This window comes from Micromesistius poutassou (genome assembly GCF_964030765.1).
Source record: "Micromesistius poutassou genome assembly, chromosome: 9".
NCBI classification, from domain to species: Eukaryota; Metazoa; Chordata; class Actinopteri; order Gadiformes; family Gadidae; genus Micromesistius; species Micromesistius poutassou.
The window spans coordinates 4,969,354-4,986,423 of NC_140279.1; the positions used below are offsets into that span (position 1 = coordinate 4,969,354).

Below are 17,070 nucleotides of genomic sequence, written 5' to 3' on the forward strand. Positions count from 1 at the left end.
AGTGCTGGAAGGAGAAGCGGAGAACAGTAGACTAACATAGTGCAACGCAGAGAAGAATGTGAAGGAGGCTATAGGTGAGATGAGTAAAGGGTTAGCAATAGCCAACACAGGGAGAGCAAGCATCTAAGGAGAGCTAAGCTAACAAAAACAAAACAATAACAGGAAAAGTAGAATTCTACTTGCAATGTAATTATATTTGTGAGTGGTGATAAAAATGAACCGTACGTCTTACTAAGAAGACAAGAAAGAGCGACGACAAGCATCAAGTGTGAAGAAAATAATGGGATATATAAATAAAATAAATTACATCAGATTATACTCCCTGACTTCTTGATTGCCTCAATAGCGTGTTCAAATGGTGAGTCTATTCAAATCATCTACGATGTTTTTTGCATATAGTATACATTGTTCCTGCTTTTCTATGTTTTCAATTGACTTCAATTGCTATGCGTTTTCAAAGGAAATTATTAGGGATGTCCGATAATTATCGACCCGATAATTATCGGGCCGATAAACCCGATAAAAGTATTGATAGCTCCGATAATACAATATATTTTTGGTTTAAAAAATGCGGTGTGGGTGGATTTCTGTAGGCTCCTCCCGTTTTGCCAGTACTGTGGTACGACTGATAGCGTATGGTTTAGGAAGAGGGAGTTTTTCACAAATCCAGCGCTCCCTTTCTCATGCCTGGCTGTGACGTAGTCACGTAACTTTCAGAAGCAGCATGTTAGTAAACAAACATGGCGTCGGTAGTGTGGGACTTTTTCAGTTTTGGAGGAAAACAGTTTGCTTGCTATTTGTAACAAATGCAATGCAGAAGTTCCACGAGGAGGGAAAAGGGTAACAAGCTATAACACATCCAACCTAATAAGTCACCTGATACATCACCACCGCTACGATGGTTTGTTAAAAGCCTACGAAGACGCTGCAAAGGAACCGGTGGGGGACTGGAACTGTCTTTGGCGAACGTTTTCATTGCCGTGACGCTTCCGTGACGGTTCTGGTGGAAATTGCCCTTCACTCAACATTCCGAAAATATCTATCATGTTGGATATGTTGTGTATTTCCTCATCTGTCTCTATGCCGCTCTGGCAACTGATAGCCGTGGATGCCATCATGGCGGACAGGCTCAAACCCCTCCCCTCCCCAAAAATCACGTGACTCCTCATTCTCAATAGCGTCAAATGCTTTATCTGCTGACAAAGCACAATACCTGTTGGTTTTTAGTTCACTTATTGTTCAGGGAAACATATTGTTAATGACATTGACGGATTGTGAATTTTGTGATTGACTGAAATTGTATATTTATTATTAAATAAATATGGTCACTTTATTTGAAGAGTCAAAACTGTTGTCTTGGCTTTGTTTTGTTCATAGTAGTAATGCTCATGTCATGATAAATCTAGTTAGGTCAGAACTACAGGAATATACATTTTAAAAATAATTATTGGTTATTGATATCGGTATCGACCTTGAGGATCAGAAAGTTATCGATATCGGGTTCAAAAAATCAATATCGTCCACCCCTAGAAAGGATATAGGTTATTTAAATAAAGCGTGTCTCGCCTCATCTTGATTGATGTCGATGGAAAATAATGCATAAAGCGACAGGGCGACTACAAAAAGGAGAACATGACTGCCGAGCATGTATCCACGTCTTTTCATGTCAAACACACAGCACAGATGAAGTGTGGCGTCTACGCCTTTAGTCTAGCATTGAGGTGTCGCCCGGTGCGTATAGTCTCCAAAAAACATAATACTCAAGTGAAGAAAGGGGAGATCACACACAAGGGCTGAAAAGTTCCAAAAGTGTATTTTAAAAGCCAAAACAACAATTACAGGCCACATAAACAAGGGGTAAACGTTTCAGGTCTAGCCCTTCATCAGTGTTCCTTGTACGTGACACGTCACAGGGCGCAGCGGCCTTTTATAGGCTCGCCTACACACAGCACACACATTTATTTCTCAGTTGAATTTGCCACAAAATACAAGCTACACAAGCAAATGTGACTGCAACGGTATCATCCCACATGTATATAGACACAGATTTCAGTCAACTCAGTATGGCATGAACAATATAACCAGTTGTGTTCCTGATCCGTGCACGTCCAGACACAAACAAAACAGCCGACTGGTGGCTCCCATCTCAGCTATTGATATTGCATGACACACTCAACAATAAGACAGGTTGGGCCCTTAATAAGATCACCCCTAGCCCCTTACAATGCCAGTGATGCAGCAAACTTCTTAAGCGGGACTAATCTGAACCAATTGTCTTGACAAGGTGTCAAATGTGGAACAATTAGACGTGCTAAATGGCCCGGTAATAGCTGCCGGAACATGACTGCCATATGGATGGAGGCCCCGGCGAGAACTGACTGCTGGCAAAGGCCCAACACACTCTTGTCCTCTTGACAAGGAAAGACACACACAGGGAACAGGGGGAGAAGACAGGGAAGTCACGGCTGGACAGATGGAAGGAGAGGCAAAGAAAGAGCTAAGAGGAGGGAAAAAAAGGGAAGAATAACAGACAACATCTATGCCAGTATCTCTCGTGAGAAACAAAACGATTATGTCACTTCAATGGCAAAGGCACAACGCCATGAGAACACAAAGAGAGAGCGAGATGGAGGGACAGAACTAAAATGGGAGGAACACATAAAATGTGTTCTGCTGTGATGTTTTTACATTTATTTGAGTGAAAAAAAAACTTGCATGATGCATAAAAGAGTAATGGATTTTGCCTCTCCAATACTGGGGGTAAACTACATTCAAGGTAAAGCCAAAAAATATAGAAGATAAATAGAAAAATAGAATAGGTTTCAAGGTACAGAATTTTTAGCTGTACCTTGAAATTGATCTGTAAATTTAGTCCACATACTCCTTTATACTGCCCGACCTTATGGTATTATATTTATTCAGATTGTTTTAAAAATGGCAAAGTAATGAAAAACACAATAATGCAAATATGCCACAATTTCTCAATCAATCACAAGTCTGTTTCAGAGAACCCCAGGGTCCTCTTACCTGTTGGGCAAATCAAGAACATCCCCTTTAGGTAATGTGGAAAGTTTTCTAATCATAGCAAAAAAAATTATGTCACACTGTCAGTTTCAAATGACCTCTGTTACAGGTTCTCACCAAGCTTTTTTTTTTATCATGGAAGTCAATGGGGAAAAACTTTGAATTCAACCATTCCGAAGGCAAAGAACTCAGATTTGAACAAGTTGGAAGATTGGTACACATATAGAAACGCAGCAGCAGGTCACCAAAAAGTAAAGTACCGCTTTGGCGACAAGGGACGCCATAACTCAGAATCAAACAAAAACAAACAGACCAATGTTCAATCAATCACGGCATCAAAGCGGCCGAAGGACTTGAAACGTGGCATACTCACTCATTAGCCTTGCTAGTATTAGCAAGTCAGCATGCACATAGTATATTGTGCACACGACGATGTCTCACCCAACAACAAGCCATTTCAATAAAATTGCCAAACATAAACGCCATTAACCCGGATATGTCTCACGTTGCAGAATGTCCGAAATGGATTAAAATTATAAACTTTAGCTGGTTAATAGTATCCGGTAGCTCTGCAACATTAAAAATGGCAAAAATCTGCAGTGAAAGACTGTGTGGTTGTAACTCATAGAATGTACATAGTACAGGATAGACTTACTTTCCATGTGTACATCAGTGGAAACTATCAATGACTACATTTATGAATCTATGGAGGGCGCTTATGTCTTATCTATTCATTATTCTATAGGCCATAAGTATTTAAACCGAGCAAGACTTTGTCAAAATTGGCAAATTGCATTTGAGACACACAGTGTAGGCTATACAATGACTTCTATCACCAGAAGCTTTAGTCGTTTTATTATTATTAATAAAAATAAATGACACAAAATACCTTCATATACCGTATACCCCAGTGAAATGTCAGGAAGGTATGAAGGCATGAAAATCGATACCACCCATTCCTACGGCCTAGGCTTTTGAAAGACACCGGTCATGTGCAAAGAGTGCATAGGCATTTGTGTGCACAGGTAGCCAGGATGTTAGGTAAACAGACAGGTAAGCCATTTCAGTCCAGCGTCTAATTGGAACAGCTTATTGCAGAACTGTGACAGCAACAAGTGCCATATCTTTTTACTTTTTTCATAACATTGGAACAATTGATTGCTGCGGAGATGCCAGGAAAATTTTTACAAATTTGTCGAGCTTCTAAAATAAATTCCCTACACTAGCTTTAAAGCACAGCTTCATCTATCCGTCTTCCTGGAAAAAAAAACAAATGACCAGACTTTTATTCACTCAGGGCAATGATTAAGTAGAATAGTGTGCTTGAAAATTTGCAGAATAAAGCATGTATTGCATGAATGTCCAACAAGAATTATTGCTGTTTAAAAGTTAAGTGCAGCATTTGGAAGTCCTACTTCAGTACCAAACACTTTGTCTTTGTCCCTCAATGTATAAAAGTAGAAAAGCTCACCTTTAGTAAGGATGGTGATATGAAGTTGTTAAAGAAATACATTAATGTCAGTATGCAGCGTAGAATTCTGCATTATTAAGGTCATTAAAAACTTAAAATGCTATTTTAGTTTATTTTTATTTTTCTTGCGTAAACATTGATTCAGTAATGTCCCTCCCCTCCTCTCAAAGCCTTTGAATAACAGTGTTTAAAAGGTAGGTTGGTCACTTGAGTCCACCCTTAAAAGGTTTATTTAGTCCTTAGATTCTGCACCACAACCCTAAATCCTTCAACAGACACACCTGCAGAGGACAATATAAAAGCTCTTCTCCGAACAGACTGACAACAAACCTCAAGGAGTCTCTTCGTTGTAGACATCCAGAGAAGCTCCGGTGCCAGTGTCCAGAAACAACCAGAGAGACCCAGAAGATGAAGACCTGTCTCAGCCTCCTCCTGCTCTTGCTGGGTCTCTGCCAGGCTCAACTTCTGGTGGGGGAAGAAAGTGTGGCTGATGTCCTAGAAGACCATGAGGACATGGATATCAGCACAGAGATTCTGAATCTGATCTACAACGACTCCAGTGAGATCCTGCTGGAGGGAGACCAATCCCAGGCTCAACCTCTGGTGGGGGAAGAAAGTGTAGATGATGTCCTAGAAGACAATGAGGACATGGATATCAGCACCAGGATTCTGATCAACAACAACGGTTCCAGTGAGATACTGCTGGAGGGAGACTTGCTTCTCCCAACAACCAGAAACGCCATGAAGTGTTTTAAAAACAACTGCCTGTGGATAAAATCCTCAAATGGCCTTGTGACAATTCCCTACACAGTGAGCAGCGCCTACACCTCCGCGGAGAGGTCAAGAATTATGAAGGCCATGCGGTCCTTCCACCAGAGCACCTGCATCCGTTTCGTGCCCCGCAAGAACCAGGTCGACCACATCAGCATTGAGAGCAGAGGTGGATGCTACTCCTCTCTGGGCAGGACAGGAGGCAGCCAGGTACTCTCTCTCATGAGATCGGGATGCATGTACTACGGCATCATGCAGCACGAGCTGATCCACGCTCTGGGCTTCAACCACGAGCAGACCAGGAGTGACCGTGACCAGCATGTCAAGATAAACTGGAAGAACATTAATCCACGCAATGCCCACAACTTCAAGAGGAAGAACACCAACAACCTGAACACCCCCTACGATTACACCTCCATTATGCACTACGGCAGAACAGCCTTCTCCATAAATGGACAAGACAGCATCACCCCCATCCCAAACTCCAGTGTTCAGATCGGCCAGAGAAAGGGAATGACCCGGAATGACATCCTGAGGATCAACCGGTTCTATCGCTGCTCGAGACCAACAACCAGTTGCCCGAAAATATAACATTCACAGTGTTTTTTTTCCTCCAAACAATGTCCTTCAGATATTTGTCATTAAAAATGTCCCTTCACTGCAATTAATTTGTGTAGTTGTCATTTTTATTTTTATTTTTAGACTTAGACCGATTTAGACCGAATCTATGGAGGGGCGCTTATGTCCTATCAATTCATTATTCCATAGGACATAAGTATTTAAACCGAGCAAGACTTAACAAAATGCACAAACAGCATTTTAGAGACACAGCATTATGGGCTAGACAATGTCATACATGCTACAATGACTCCTATCACCAGAAGCTCAGCTTTAGTTGTTTTATTATTATTAATAATGAATGACACAAATACCTTCATATACCGTATAACTCGGTGAAATGTCAGGAAGTTATGAAGGCATGAAAATCGATACCACCCTAATTCTACTGCCTAGGCGTTCAAGAGACACTAGTCATGTGCAATGAGTACACGGGCATGGGTGTGCGCAGGTAGCCGTGAAGTTAGGTAAACAGACAGGTAAGCCATTTCAGTTCCGCGACTAATTGGAACAGATTATTGCACACCTGCAACAGCCATAGGTGTCACATCTTTTTACTTTTTTCCTAACATTGGAACAATTAATTGCTGTCAAGATGCCAGGAGAATTTAAACAAATTTGTTGAATAAAGCTTCTAAACTAAATTCCCTACACTAGCTTTGAATCACAGCTTCATCTATCCGTCTTCCTGATATCTTTCTTTTTCTACCAGACTTTTTTTTACTCAGGGCATTGAGTAAGTAGAATAGTTGTGCTTGAAAATATGTATGTGTTACAGAATAAAGCATGCATTGCATGAACGTCCAGCAAGAATATTGCCGTTTGAAAGTGAATTGCATCACTTGGAAGTCTAGAGCCCTATGAAATCTGTTTTATTTTCTAAATTCTATTTTTTGTTTTTTTTCAGAATTCTGTGTTTTAAGATTTTTGCTTATTTTATCATCAGAGATGCTTTTATGAATTAATAAAACATCAACAAAGATATATAACAGTACATTTTTAGAACTATGGAACAACAGTGAGCTAGATGGAGAGGCAGACATCTGCTGACAGCATCGCGATATTTTATAACGGTTGTTTGGGAATAATAATATTCATGCGGACAGCTCAGAAATTAAGATTTTTAGAACGATCTTCAATAAACAGTCATCTTTTGGTCCAACACACGTGGCCGGTGAGTTTGTCGGAGACTGCTGTCATTATCGCGCAACTCTCCCCCCTGTTTGCAATGCTTCACTAGAAACAAGCTTTTCAATTTTTTATAAGGGCACGTCAGACTTGGCGCAGCCATAAAGTCCTCATTAGATTTACGTCTTGAATCCGCGGATCGTTTGTACTAGTTCTGGTGGTTTGAGGAGGCATGCTCTGGTAACACAAAGCTGTTTTTACGGGGGGGGGGGGGGAGGACTTTTCCGTCTCGGACGGCATCTTTGACATGTTTCTAAAAGTAGTGACAAGTTGTGAGGTCACAATCCTCCACCCCCTCACAGAACGTCGCTATCAAAAACTGACTGATGTATTTATGCCAACTCATCTGTTATTTTACAATTATTAAATCATTAGGTTACGACAATAATCAGGCCAACTTTTGATATTATTTCTCATCAATTTCAGCCAAATTATGGACAATTTCGCAAATTCTGCCAGATTCCACATTTTACATTTGATTCAAGTTTTAGTACCAGATTCCGCAATATCAGCATTGCGGAAATCATAGCACCCAAAAAGTCCTACTTCAGTACCGAACACTTGTGTTTGTCCCTCAATGTATAAAAGTAGAAATGCACACCTTTAGTAAGGATGGTGATATCAAGTTGGCAAAGAAAGACGTTAATGTCAGTATGCAGCGTAGAATTCTGCATTATTAAGGTAATTGAAAACTTAAAATGCGATTTTAGTTTATTTTTCTTGCGTAAACATTGACTCAGTAATGTCCCTCCCCTCCTCTCAAAGCCTTTGAATAACACAGTGTTGAAAAGGTAGGTTGGTCACTTGAGTCCACCCTTAAAAGGTTTATTTAGTCCTTAGATTCTGCACCACAACCCTAAATCCTCCAACAAACACACCTGCAGAGGACAATATAAAAGCTCTTCTCCGAACAGACTGACAACAAACCTCAAGGAGTCTCTTCGTTGTAGACATCCAGAGAAGCTCCGGTGTCAGTGTCCAGAAACAACCAGAGAGACCCAGAAGATGAAGACCTGTCTCAGCCTCCTCCTGCTCTTGCTGGGTCTCTGCCAGGCTCAACCTCTGGTGGGGGAAGAAAGTGTGGCTGATGTCCTAGAAGACCATGAGGACATGGATATCAGCACAGAGATTCTGAATCTGATCTACAACGACTCCAGTGAGATCCTGCTGGAGGGAGACCAATCCCAGGCTCAACCTCTAGTGGGGGAAGAAAGTGTAGATGATGTCCTAGAAGACAATGAGGACATGGATATCAGCACCAGGATTCTGATCAACAACAACGGTTCCAGTGAGATACTGCTGGAGGGAGACTTGCTTCTCCCAACAACCAGAAACGCCATGAAGTGTTTTAAAAACAACTGCCTGTGGATAAAATCCTCAAATGGCCTTGTGACAATTCCCTACACAGTGAGCAGCGCCTACACCTCCGCGGAGAGGTCAAGAATTGTGAAGGCCATGCAGTCCTTCCACCAGAGCACCTGCATCCGTTTCGTGCCCCGCAAGAACCAGGTCGACCACATCAGCATTGAGAGCAGAGGTGGATGCTACTCCTCTCTGGGCAGGACAGGAGGTAGCCAGGTACTCTCTCTCATGAGATCGGGATGCATGTACTACGGCATCATGCAGCACGAGCTGATCCACGCTCTGGGCTTCAACCACGAGCAGACCAGGAGTGACCGTGACCAGCATGTCAAGATAAACTGGAAGAACATTAATCCACGCAATGCCCACAACTTCAAGAGGAAGAACACCAACAACCTGAACACCCCCTACGATTACACCTCCATCATGCACTACGGCAGAACAGCCTTCTCCATAAATGGACAAGACAGCATCACCCCCATCCCAAACTCCAGTGTTCAGATCGGCCAGAGAAAGGGAATGACCCGGAATGACATCCTGAGGATCAACCGGTTATATCGCTGCTCGAGACCAACAACCAGTTGCCCAAAAATATAACATTCACAGTGTTTTTTTTCCTCCAAACAATGTCCTTCTGATATTTATCATTAAAAAAGTCCCTTCACTGCAATTAATTTGTGTAGTTGTCATTTTTATTTTTATTTTTAGACTTAGACCGATTTAGACCGAATCTATGGAGGGGCGCTTATGTCCTATCAATTCATTATTCCATAGGACATAAGTATTTAAACCGAGCAAGACTTAACAAAATGCGCAAACAGCATTTTAGAGACACAGCATTATGGGCTAGACAATGTCATACATGCTACAATGACTCCTATCACCAGAAGCTCAGCTTTAGTTGTTTTATTATTATTAATATAAAATGAATGACACAAATACCTTCATATACCGTATAACCCGGTGAAATGTCAGGAAGTTATGAAGGCATGAAAATCGATACTGCCCTAATCCTACTGCCTAGGCGTTCAAGAGACACTAGTCATGTGCAATGAGTGCACGGGCATGGGTGTGCGCAGGTAGCCATGAAGTTAGGTAAACAGACAGGTAAGCCATTTCAGTTCCGCGACTAATTGGAACAGATTATTGCACACCTGCAACAGCCATAGGTGTCACATCTTTTTACTTTTTTCCTAACATTGGAACAATTAATTGCTGTCAAGATGCCAGGAGAATTTAAACAAATTTGTTGAATAAAGCTTCTAAACTAAATTCCCTACACTAGCTTTGAATCACAGCTTCATCTATCCGTCTTCCTGATATCTTTCTTTTTCTACCAGACTTTTTTTTTCTTACTCAGGGCACTGATTAAGTAGAATAGTTGTGCTTGAAAGTATGTATGTGTTACAGAATAAAGTATGCATTTCATGAACGTCCAGCAAGAATATTGCCGTTTGAAAGTTAATTGCATCACTTGGAAGTCTAGAGCCCTATGAAATCTGTTTTATTTTCTAAATTCTTTTTTTTGTTTTTTTCAGAATTCTGTGTTTTAAGATTTTTGCTTATTTTATCATCAGAGATGCTTTTATGAATTAATAAAACATCAACAAAGATATATAACAGTACATTTTTAGAACTATGGAACAACAGTGAGCTAGATGGAGAGGCAGACATCTGCTGACAGCATTGCGATATTTTATAACGGTTGTTTGGGAATAATAATATTCATGCGGACAGCTCAGAAATTAAGATTTTTAGAACGATCTTCAATAAACAGTCATCTTTTGGTCCAACACACGTGGCCGGTGAGTTTGTCGGAGACTGCTGTCATTATCGCGCAACTCTCCCCCCTGTTTGCAATGCTTCACTAGAAACAAGCTTTTCTATTTTTTATAAGGGCACGTCAGACTCTGTGCAGCCATAAAGTCCTCAATAGATTTACGTCTTGAATCCGCGGATCGTTTGTACTAGTTCTGGTGGTTTGAGGAGGCATGCTCTGGTAACACAAAGCTGTTTTTAAGGGGCGGGACTTTTCCGTCTCGGACGGCATCTTTGACATGTTTCTAAAAGTAGTGACAAGTTGTGAGGTCACAATCCTCCACCCCCTCACAGAACGTCGCTATCAAAAACTGACTGATGTATTTATGCCAACTCATCTGTTATTTTACAATTATTAAATCATTAGGCTACGACAATAATCAGGCCAACTTTTGATATTATTTCTTATCAATTTCAGCCAAATTATGGACAATTTCGCAAATTCTGCCAGATTCCACATTTTATAGTTGATTCCATTTTTAGTACCAGATTCCGCGATATCAGCATTGCGGAAATCATAGTGCCCAAAAAATCCTACTTCAGTACTGAACACTTATGTTTGTCCCTCAATGTATAAAAGTAGAAATGCACACCTTTAGTAAGGATGGTGATATCAAGTCGGCAAAGAAAGACGTTAATATCAGTATGCGGCGTAGAATTCTGCATTATCAAGGTAATTGAAAACTTAAAAAGCGATTTTAGTTTATTTTTCTTGCGTAAACATTGACTTTGTAATGTCCCTCCCCTCCTCTCAAAGCCTTTGAATAACAGACAGTGTTGAAAAGGTAGGTTGGTCACTTGAGTCCACCCTTAAAATGTTTATTTAGTCCTTAGATTCTGCACCACAACCCTAAATCCTCCAACAGACACACCTGCAGAGGACAATATAAAAGCTCTTCTCTGAACAGACAGACAACAAACCTCAAGGAGTCTCTTCGTTGTAGACATCCAGAGAAGCTCCGGTGCCAGTGTCCAGAAACAACCAGAGAGACCCAGAAGATGAAGACCTGTCTCAGCCTCCTCCTGCTCTTGCTGGGTCTCTGCCAGGCTCAACCTCTGGTGGGGGAAGAAAGTGTGGCTGATGTCCTAGAAGACCATGAGGACATGGATATCAGCACAGAGATTCTGAATCTGATCTACAACGACTCCAGTGAGATCCTGCTGGAGGGAGACCAATCCCAGGCTCAACCTCTGGTGGGGGAAGAAAGTGTAGATGATGTCCTAGAAGACAATGAGGACATGGATATCAGCACCAGGATTCTGATCAACAACAACGGTTCCAGTGAGATACTGCTGGAGGGAGACTTGCTTCTCCCAACAAACAGAAACGCCATGAAGTGTTTTAAAAACAACTGCCTGTGGAAAAAATCCTCAAATGGCCTTGTGACAATTCCCTACACAGTGAGCAGCGCCTACACCTCAGCGGAGAGGTCAAGAATTGTGAAGGCCATGCAGTCCTTCCACCAGAGCACCTGCATCCGTTTCGTGCCCCGCAAGAACCAGGTCGACCACATCAGCATTGAGAGCAGAGGTGGATGCTACTCCTTTCTGGGCAGGACAGGAGGCAGCCAGGTACTCTCTCTCATGAGATCGGGATGCATGTACTACGGCATCATGCAGCACGAGCTGATCCACGCTCTGGGCTTCAACCACGAGCAGACCAGGAGTGACCGTGACCAGCATGTCAAGATAAACTGGAAGAACATTAATCCACGCAATGCCCACAACTTCAAGAGGAAGAACACCAACAACCTGAACACCCCCTACGATTACACCTCCATCATGCACTACGGCAGAACAGCCTTCTCCATAAATGGACAAGACAGCATCACCCCCATCCCAAACTCCAGTGTTCAGATCGGCCAGAGAAAGGGAATGACCCGGAATGACATCCTGAGGATCAACCGGTTCTATCGCTGCTCGAGACCAACAACCAGTTGCCCGAAAATATAACATTCACAGTGTTTTTTTTCCTCCAAACAATGTCCTTCTGATATTTGTCATTAAAAATGTCCCTTCACTGCAATTCATTTGTGTAGTTGTCATTTTTATTTTTATTTTTAGACTTAGACCGATTTAGACCGAATCTATGGAGGGGCGCTTATGTCCTATCAATTCATTATTCCATAGGACATAAGTATTTAAACCGAGCAAGACTTAACAAAATTCGCAAACAGCATTTTAGAGACACAGCATTATAGGCTAGACAATGTCATACATGCTACAATGACTCCTATCACCAGAAGCTCAGCTTTAGTTGTTTTATTATTATTAATAAAAATGAATGACACAAATACCTTCATATACCGTGTAACCCGGTGAAATGTCAGGAAGTTATGAAGGCATGAAAATCGATACCACCCTAATTCTACTGCCTAGGCGTTCAAGAGACACTAGTCATGTGCAATGAGTGCACGGGCATGGGTGTGCGCAGGTAGCCATGAAGTTAGGTAAACAGACAGGTAAGCCATTTCAGTTCCGCGACTAATTGGAACAGATTATTGCACACCTGCAACAGCCATAGGTGTCACATCTTTTTACTTTTTTCCTAACATTGGAACAATTAATTGCTGTCAAGATGCCAGGAGAATTTAAACAAATTTGTTGAATAAAGCTTCTAAACTAAATTCCCTACACTAGCTTTGAATCACAGCTTCATCTATCCGTCTTCCTGATATCTTTCTTTTTCTACCAGACTTTTTTTTTCTTACTCAGGGCATTGATTAAGTAGAATAGTTGTGCTTGAAAGTATGTATGTTTTACAGAATAAAGCATTTATTTCATGAGCGTCCAGCAAGAATATTGCCGTTTGAAAGTTAATTGCATCACTTGGAAGTCTAGAGCCCTATGAAATCTGTTTTATTTTCTAAATTCTGTTTTTTGTTTTTTTTCAGAATTCTGTGTTTTAAGATTTTTGCTTATTTTATCATCAGAGATGCTTTTATGAATTAATAAAACATCAACAAAGATATATAACAGTACATTTTTAGAACTATGGAACAACAGTGAGCTAGATGGAGAGGCAGACATCTGCTGACAGCATCGCGATATTTTATAACGGTTGTTTGGGAATAATAATATTCATGCGGACAGCTCAGAAATTAAGATTTTTAGAACGATCTGCAATAAACAGTCATCTTTTGGTCCAACACACGTGGCCGGTGAGTTTGTCGGAGACTGCTGTCATTATCGCGCAACTCTCCCCCCTGTTTGCAATGCTTCACTAGAAACAAGCTTTTCTATTTTTTATAAGGGCACGTCAGACTCGGTGCAGCCATAAAGTCCTCAATAGATTTACGTCTTGAATCCGCGGATCGTTTGTACTAGTTCTGGTGGTTTGAGGAGGCATGCTCTGGTAACACAAAGCTGTTTTTACGGGGGGGGGGGGGGGGACTTTTCTGTCTCGGACGGCATCTTTGACATGTTTCTAAAAGTAGTGACAAGTTGTGAGGTCACAATCCTCCACCCCCTCACAGAACGTCGCTATCAAAAACTGACTGATGTATTTATGCCAACTCATCTGTTATTTTACAATTATTAAATCATTAGGTTACGACAATAATCAGGCCAACTTTTGATATTATTTCTTATCAATTTCAGCCAAATTATGGACAATTTCGCAAATTCTGCCAGATTCCACATTTTATAGTTGATTCCATTTTTAGTACCAGATTCCGCAATATCAGCATTGCGGAAATCATAGTGCCCAAAAAAATCCTACTTCAGTACTGAACACTTATGTTTGTCCCTCAATGTATAAAAGTAGAAATGCACACCTTTCGTAAGGATGGTGATATCAAGTCGGCAAAGAAAGACGTTAATGTCAGTATGCGGCATAGAATTCTGCATTATCAAGGTAATTGAAAACTTAAAAAGCGATTTTAGTTTATTTTTCTTGCGTAAACATTGACTTAGTAATGTCCCTCCCCTCCTCTCAAAGCCTTTGAATAACAGACAGTGTTGAAAAGGTAGGTTGGTCACTTGAGTCCACCCTTAAAATGTTTATTTAGTCCTTAGATTCTGCACCACAACTCTAGACACACCTGCAGAGGACAATATAAAAGCTCTTCTCCGAACAGACTGACGACAAACCTCAAGGAGTCTCATCACTGTAGACATCCAGAGAAGCTCCGGTGCCAGTGTCCAGAAACAACCAGAGAGACCCAGAAGATGAAGACCTGTCTCAGCCTCCTCCTGCTCTTGCTGGGTCTCTGCCAGGCTCAACCTCTGGTGGGGGAAGAAAGTGTGGCTGATGTCCTAGAAGACCATGAGGACATGGATATCAGCACAGAGATTCTGAATCTGATCTACAACGACTCCAGTGAGATCCTGCTGGAGGGAGACCAATCCCAGGCTCAACCTCTGGTGGGGGAAGAAAGTGTAGATGATGTCCTAGAAGACAATGAGGACATGGATATCAGCACCAGGATTCTGATCAACAACAACGGTTCCAATGAGATACTGCTGGAGGGAGACTTGCTTCTCCCAACAACCAGAAACGCCATGAAGTGTTTTAAAAACAACTGCCTGTGGATAAAATCCTCAAATGGCCTTGTGACAATTCCCTACACAGTGAGCAGCGCCTACACCTCCGCGGAGAGGTCAAGAATTGTGAAGGCCATGCAGTCCTTCCACCAGAGCACCTGCATCCGTTTCGTGCCCCGCAAGAACCAGGTCGACCACATCAGCATTGAGAGCAGAGGTGGATGCTACTCCTCTCTGGGCAGGACAGGAGGCAGCCAGGTACTCTCTCTCATGAGATCGGGATGCATGTACTACGGCATCATGCAGCACGAGCTGATCCACGCTCTGGGCTTCAACCACGAGCAGACCAGGAGTGACCGTGACCAGCATGTCAAGATAAACTGGAAGAACATTAATCCACGCAATGCCCACAACTTCAAGAGGAAGAACACCAACAACCTGAACACCCCCTACGATTACACCTCCATCATGCACTACGGCAGAACAGCCTTCTCCATAAATGGACAAGACAGCATCACCCCCATCCCAAACTCCAGTGTTCAGATCGGCCAGAGAAAGGGAATGACCCGGAATGACATCCTGAGGATCAACCGGTTCTATCGCTGCTCGAGACCAACAACCAGTTGCCCGAAAATATAACATTCATGGTGTTTTTTTCCTCCAAACAATGTCCTTCTGATATTTGTCATTAAAAACGTCCCTTCGCTGCAATTAATTTGTGTAGTTGTCATTTTTATTCATATTTTGGGTGATTATCAACATGAACCTCAGTTTATCAACACATCTTTGATGAAATGGGCCTTTTTTTTTTTTCATGTCCACCACAAGATGTTGTGCTTCTATCACACAGGCTACAAGATGATAATGTGATTCTAATAACATACTAGTTGTAACAAAAACATGAATATTGTTACCATTGTTTTAAAAAGGTATCAGCACGCTAACTTAATCACAAAGGATATAGCGAAACCCAGATGTATATTGTAGATAACTAGGTTACTGTTCCTGAGCTCTATGCTAAGAAGCATTGTTCTGGACTATCACCACTACAGCAATTGTTGCTTCCTCTATTACAAATGCTAAAACCACTTGCATCCCCAGAATAGGAGAAGTCTCCATTGAGCCTTCATGTTACTAAATGATTACTTAATTCTAAGACGGAACACGTGAATGATGGATCCTATCACTGCCACTCCCCAAGTGACCGAAATCATTCCCCCTTACTGCTCCTTCATCGTGTACTGTAACGATTATAGAGTTTAGGGTGCTAATGGTTAGGGTCAGTACTGACATCATACAGAGGGGATGGTGTTGAGGTGCTCATCACCGGTAAGTAGCAACAGCTGAGTGGGCAGGTGAGTCTCAGGTGGTGGCTCTCTGTAGTTGGGACTCCTTTATAGGAATAAAACCCGATGGACACAAGTTGGGTGACACTTCTATGAGAGAACCTTTTGGGATTTATATATTATATATAGTGAATTGAGAGACAGAATACAGTGCAAGTGCAGGCTGGTCACCTGGAGACAAGGTGCCGGTGCGGCGTGACACAGAGCTGTTGCCCTATGGTGGCTGTGGACATGTGGTGAGCACCTTGCACCTAGATAGGTAAGATTGCACCCAGGGAAATATTAGGAACATACCTCAAGTTCAACGCACCACGTAGGGACAGACATAGGTTACAGGCTGTCTACCCAGGTAATGACGAGAACAGTCACTTGAAATGTTAGTGTTTCTGTAAGGTGGGTTTCACCTCAGAGTTTTGTGTTCATTCACGGCATTCTACTCAAGTTGCAGTCGGTAACATACATTGTCTTCCTCAACTAGAGCATGTTGTGTTTCAGGGACAAGGACAGGACCGTGGTTTACCAGAGCAACCTGTACCTAAACAATGACAAGTATTTTGTTGATGAGGGCCTCAGGGTGGCTGCAAACATCACCCTGCAGACAAACACCCTGCAGATTGCACTTGCATGGGTGAGTTATTAAGAAGCATTACACTGTTGACATGAGCGTACTTCAACAGTAATTTATCCCTGGGTGCTGCAAGTACTGTGCTGACATGTTTCTATTTTATGAATCAGATACCTGCAATGTGCAACCAACTTCAGCACTGCCGGTGAATGAAGGTTTCACAAAAGAGCAGACCCTCTTCCCCATCCACCTGATGAAGGTGCACCTTGAGCTAGAGGGCGGCAGACCTGCAAAGTCCCTCAATGACTTCAACCGGCGGTTGAGGCTTGGCAAAAAACCAAGAAACTGCTGTGGGAAGAGATGGCTGGGAAGCTTTTCTTACAGTTCGAGGTGCAATTCCCACATGACAAGGTGGCACGCAA

At 42.0% G+C, this 17,070-nt stretch overlaps 1 protein-coding gene and 3 pseudogenes across 4 annotated transcripts; all 4 read left to right on the forward strand.

Moving 5' to 3' along the window:
* Positions 1-4,903: 4,903 nt before the first annotated feature.
* LOC311353632 (hatching enzyme 1.2-like) lies at positions 4,904-5,857 on the forward strand (the record flags this gene model as incomplete). The annotated part of the gene is made up of 2 exons (XM_084473539.1): positions 4,904-4,951; positions 5,087-5,857. The coding sequence occupies 2 exons, from the start codon at positions 4,904-4,906 to the stop codon at positions 5,855-5,857; spliced, it is 819 nt and encodes a 272-aa protein (XP_084329665.1).
* A 2,220-nt stretch (positions 5,858-8,077) lies between these two features.
* On the forward strand, positions 8,078-9,031 carry LOC311353633 (hatching enzyme 1.2 pseudogene; annotated as a pseudogene). Its single transcript has one exon. The product of its transcript is annotated as a hatching enzyme 1.2 pseudogene (transcript).
* Positions 9,032-11,251: 2,220 nt separating this feature from the next.
* LOC311353634 (hatching enzyme 1.2 pseudogene) lies at positions 11,252-12,205 on the forward strand (annotated as a pseudogene). The gene has a single exon. The product of its transcript is annotated as a hatching enzyme 1.2 pseudogene (transcript).
* Positions 12,206-14,422: 2,217 nt separating this feature from the next.
* On the forward strand, positions 14,423-15,376 carry LOC311353635 (hatching enzyme 1.2 pseudogene; annotated as a pseudogene). Its single transcript has one exon. The product of its transcript is annotated as a hatching enzyme 1.2 pseudogene (transcript).
* The last annotated feature ends 1,694 nt before the right edge of the window (positions 15,377-17,070 follow it).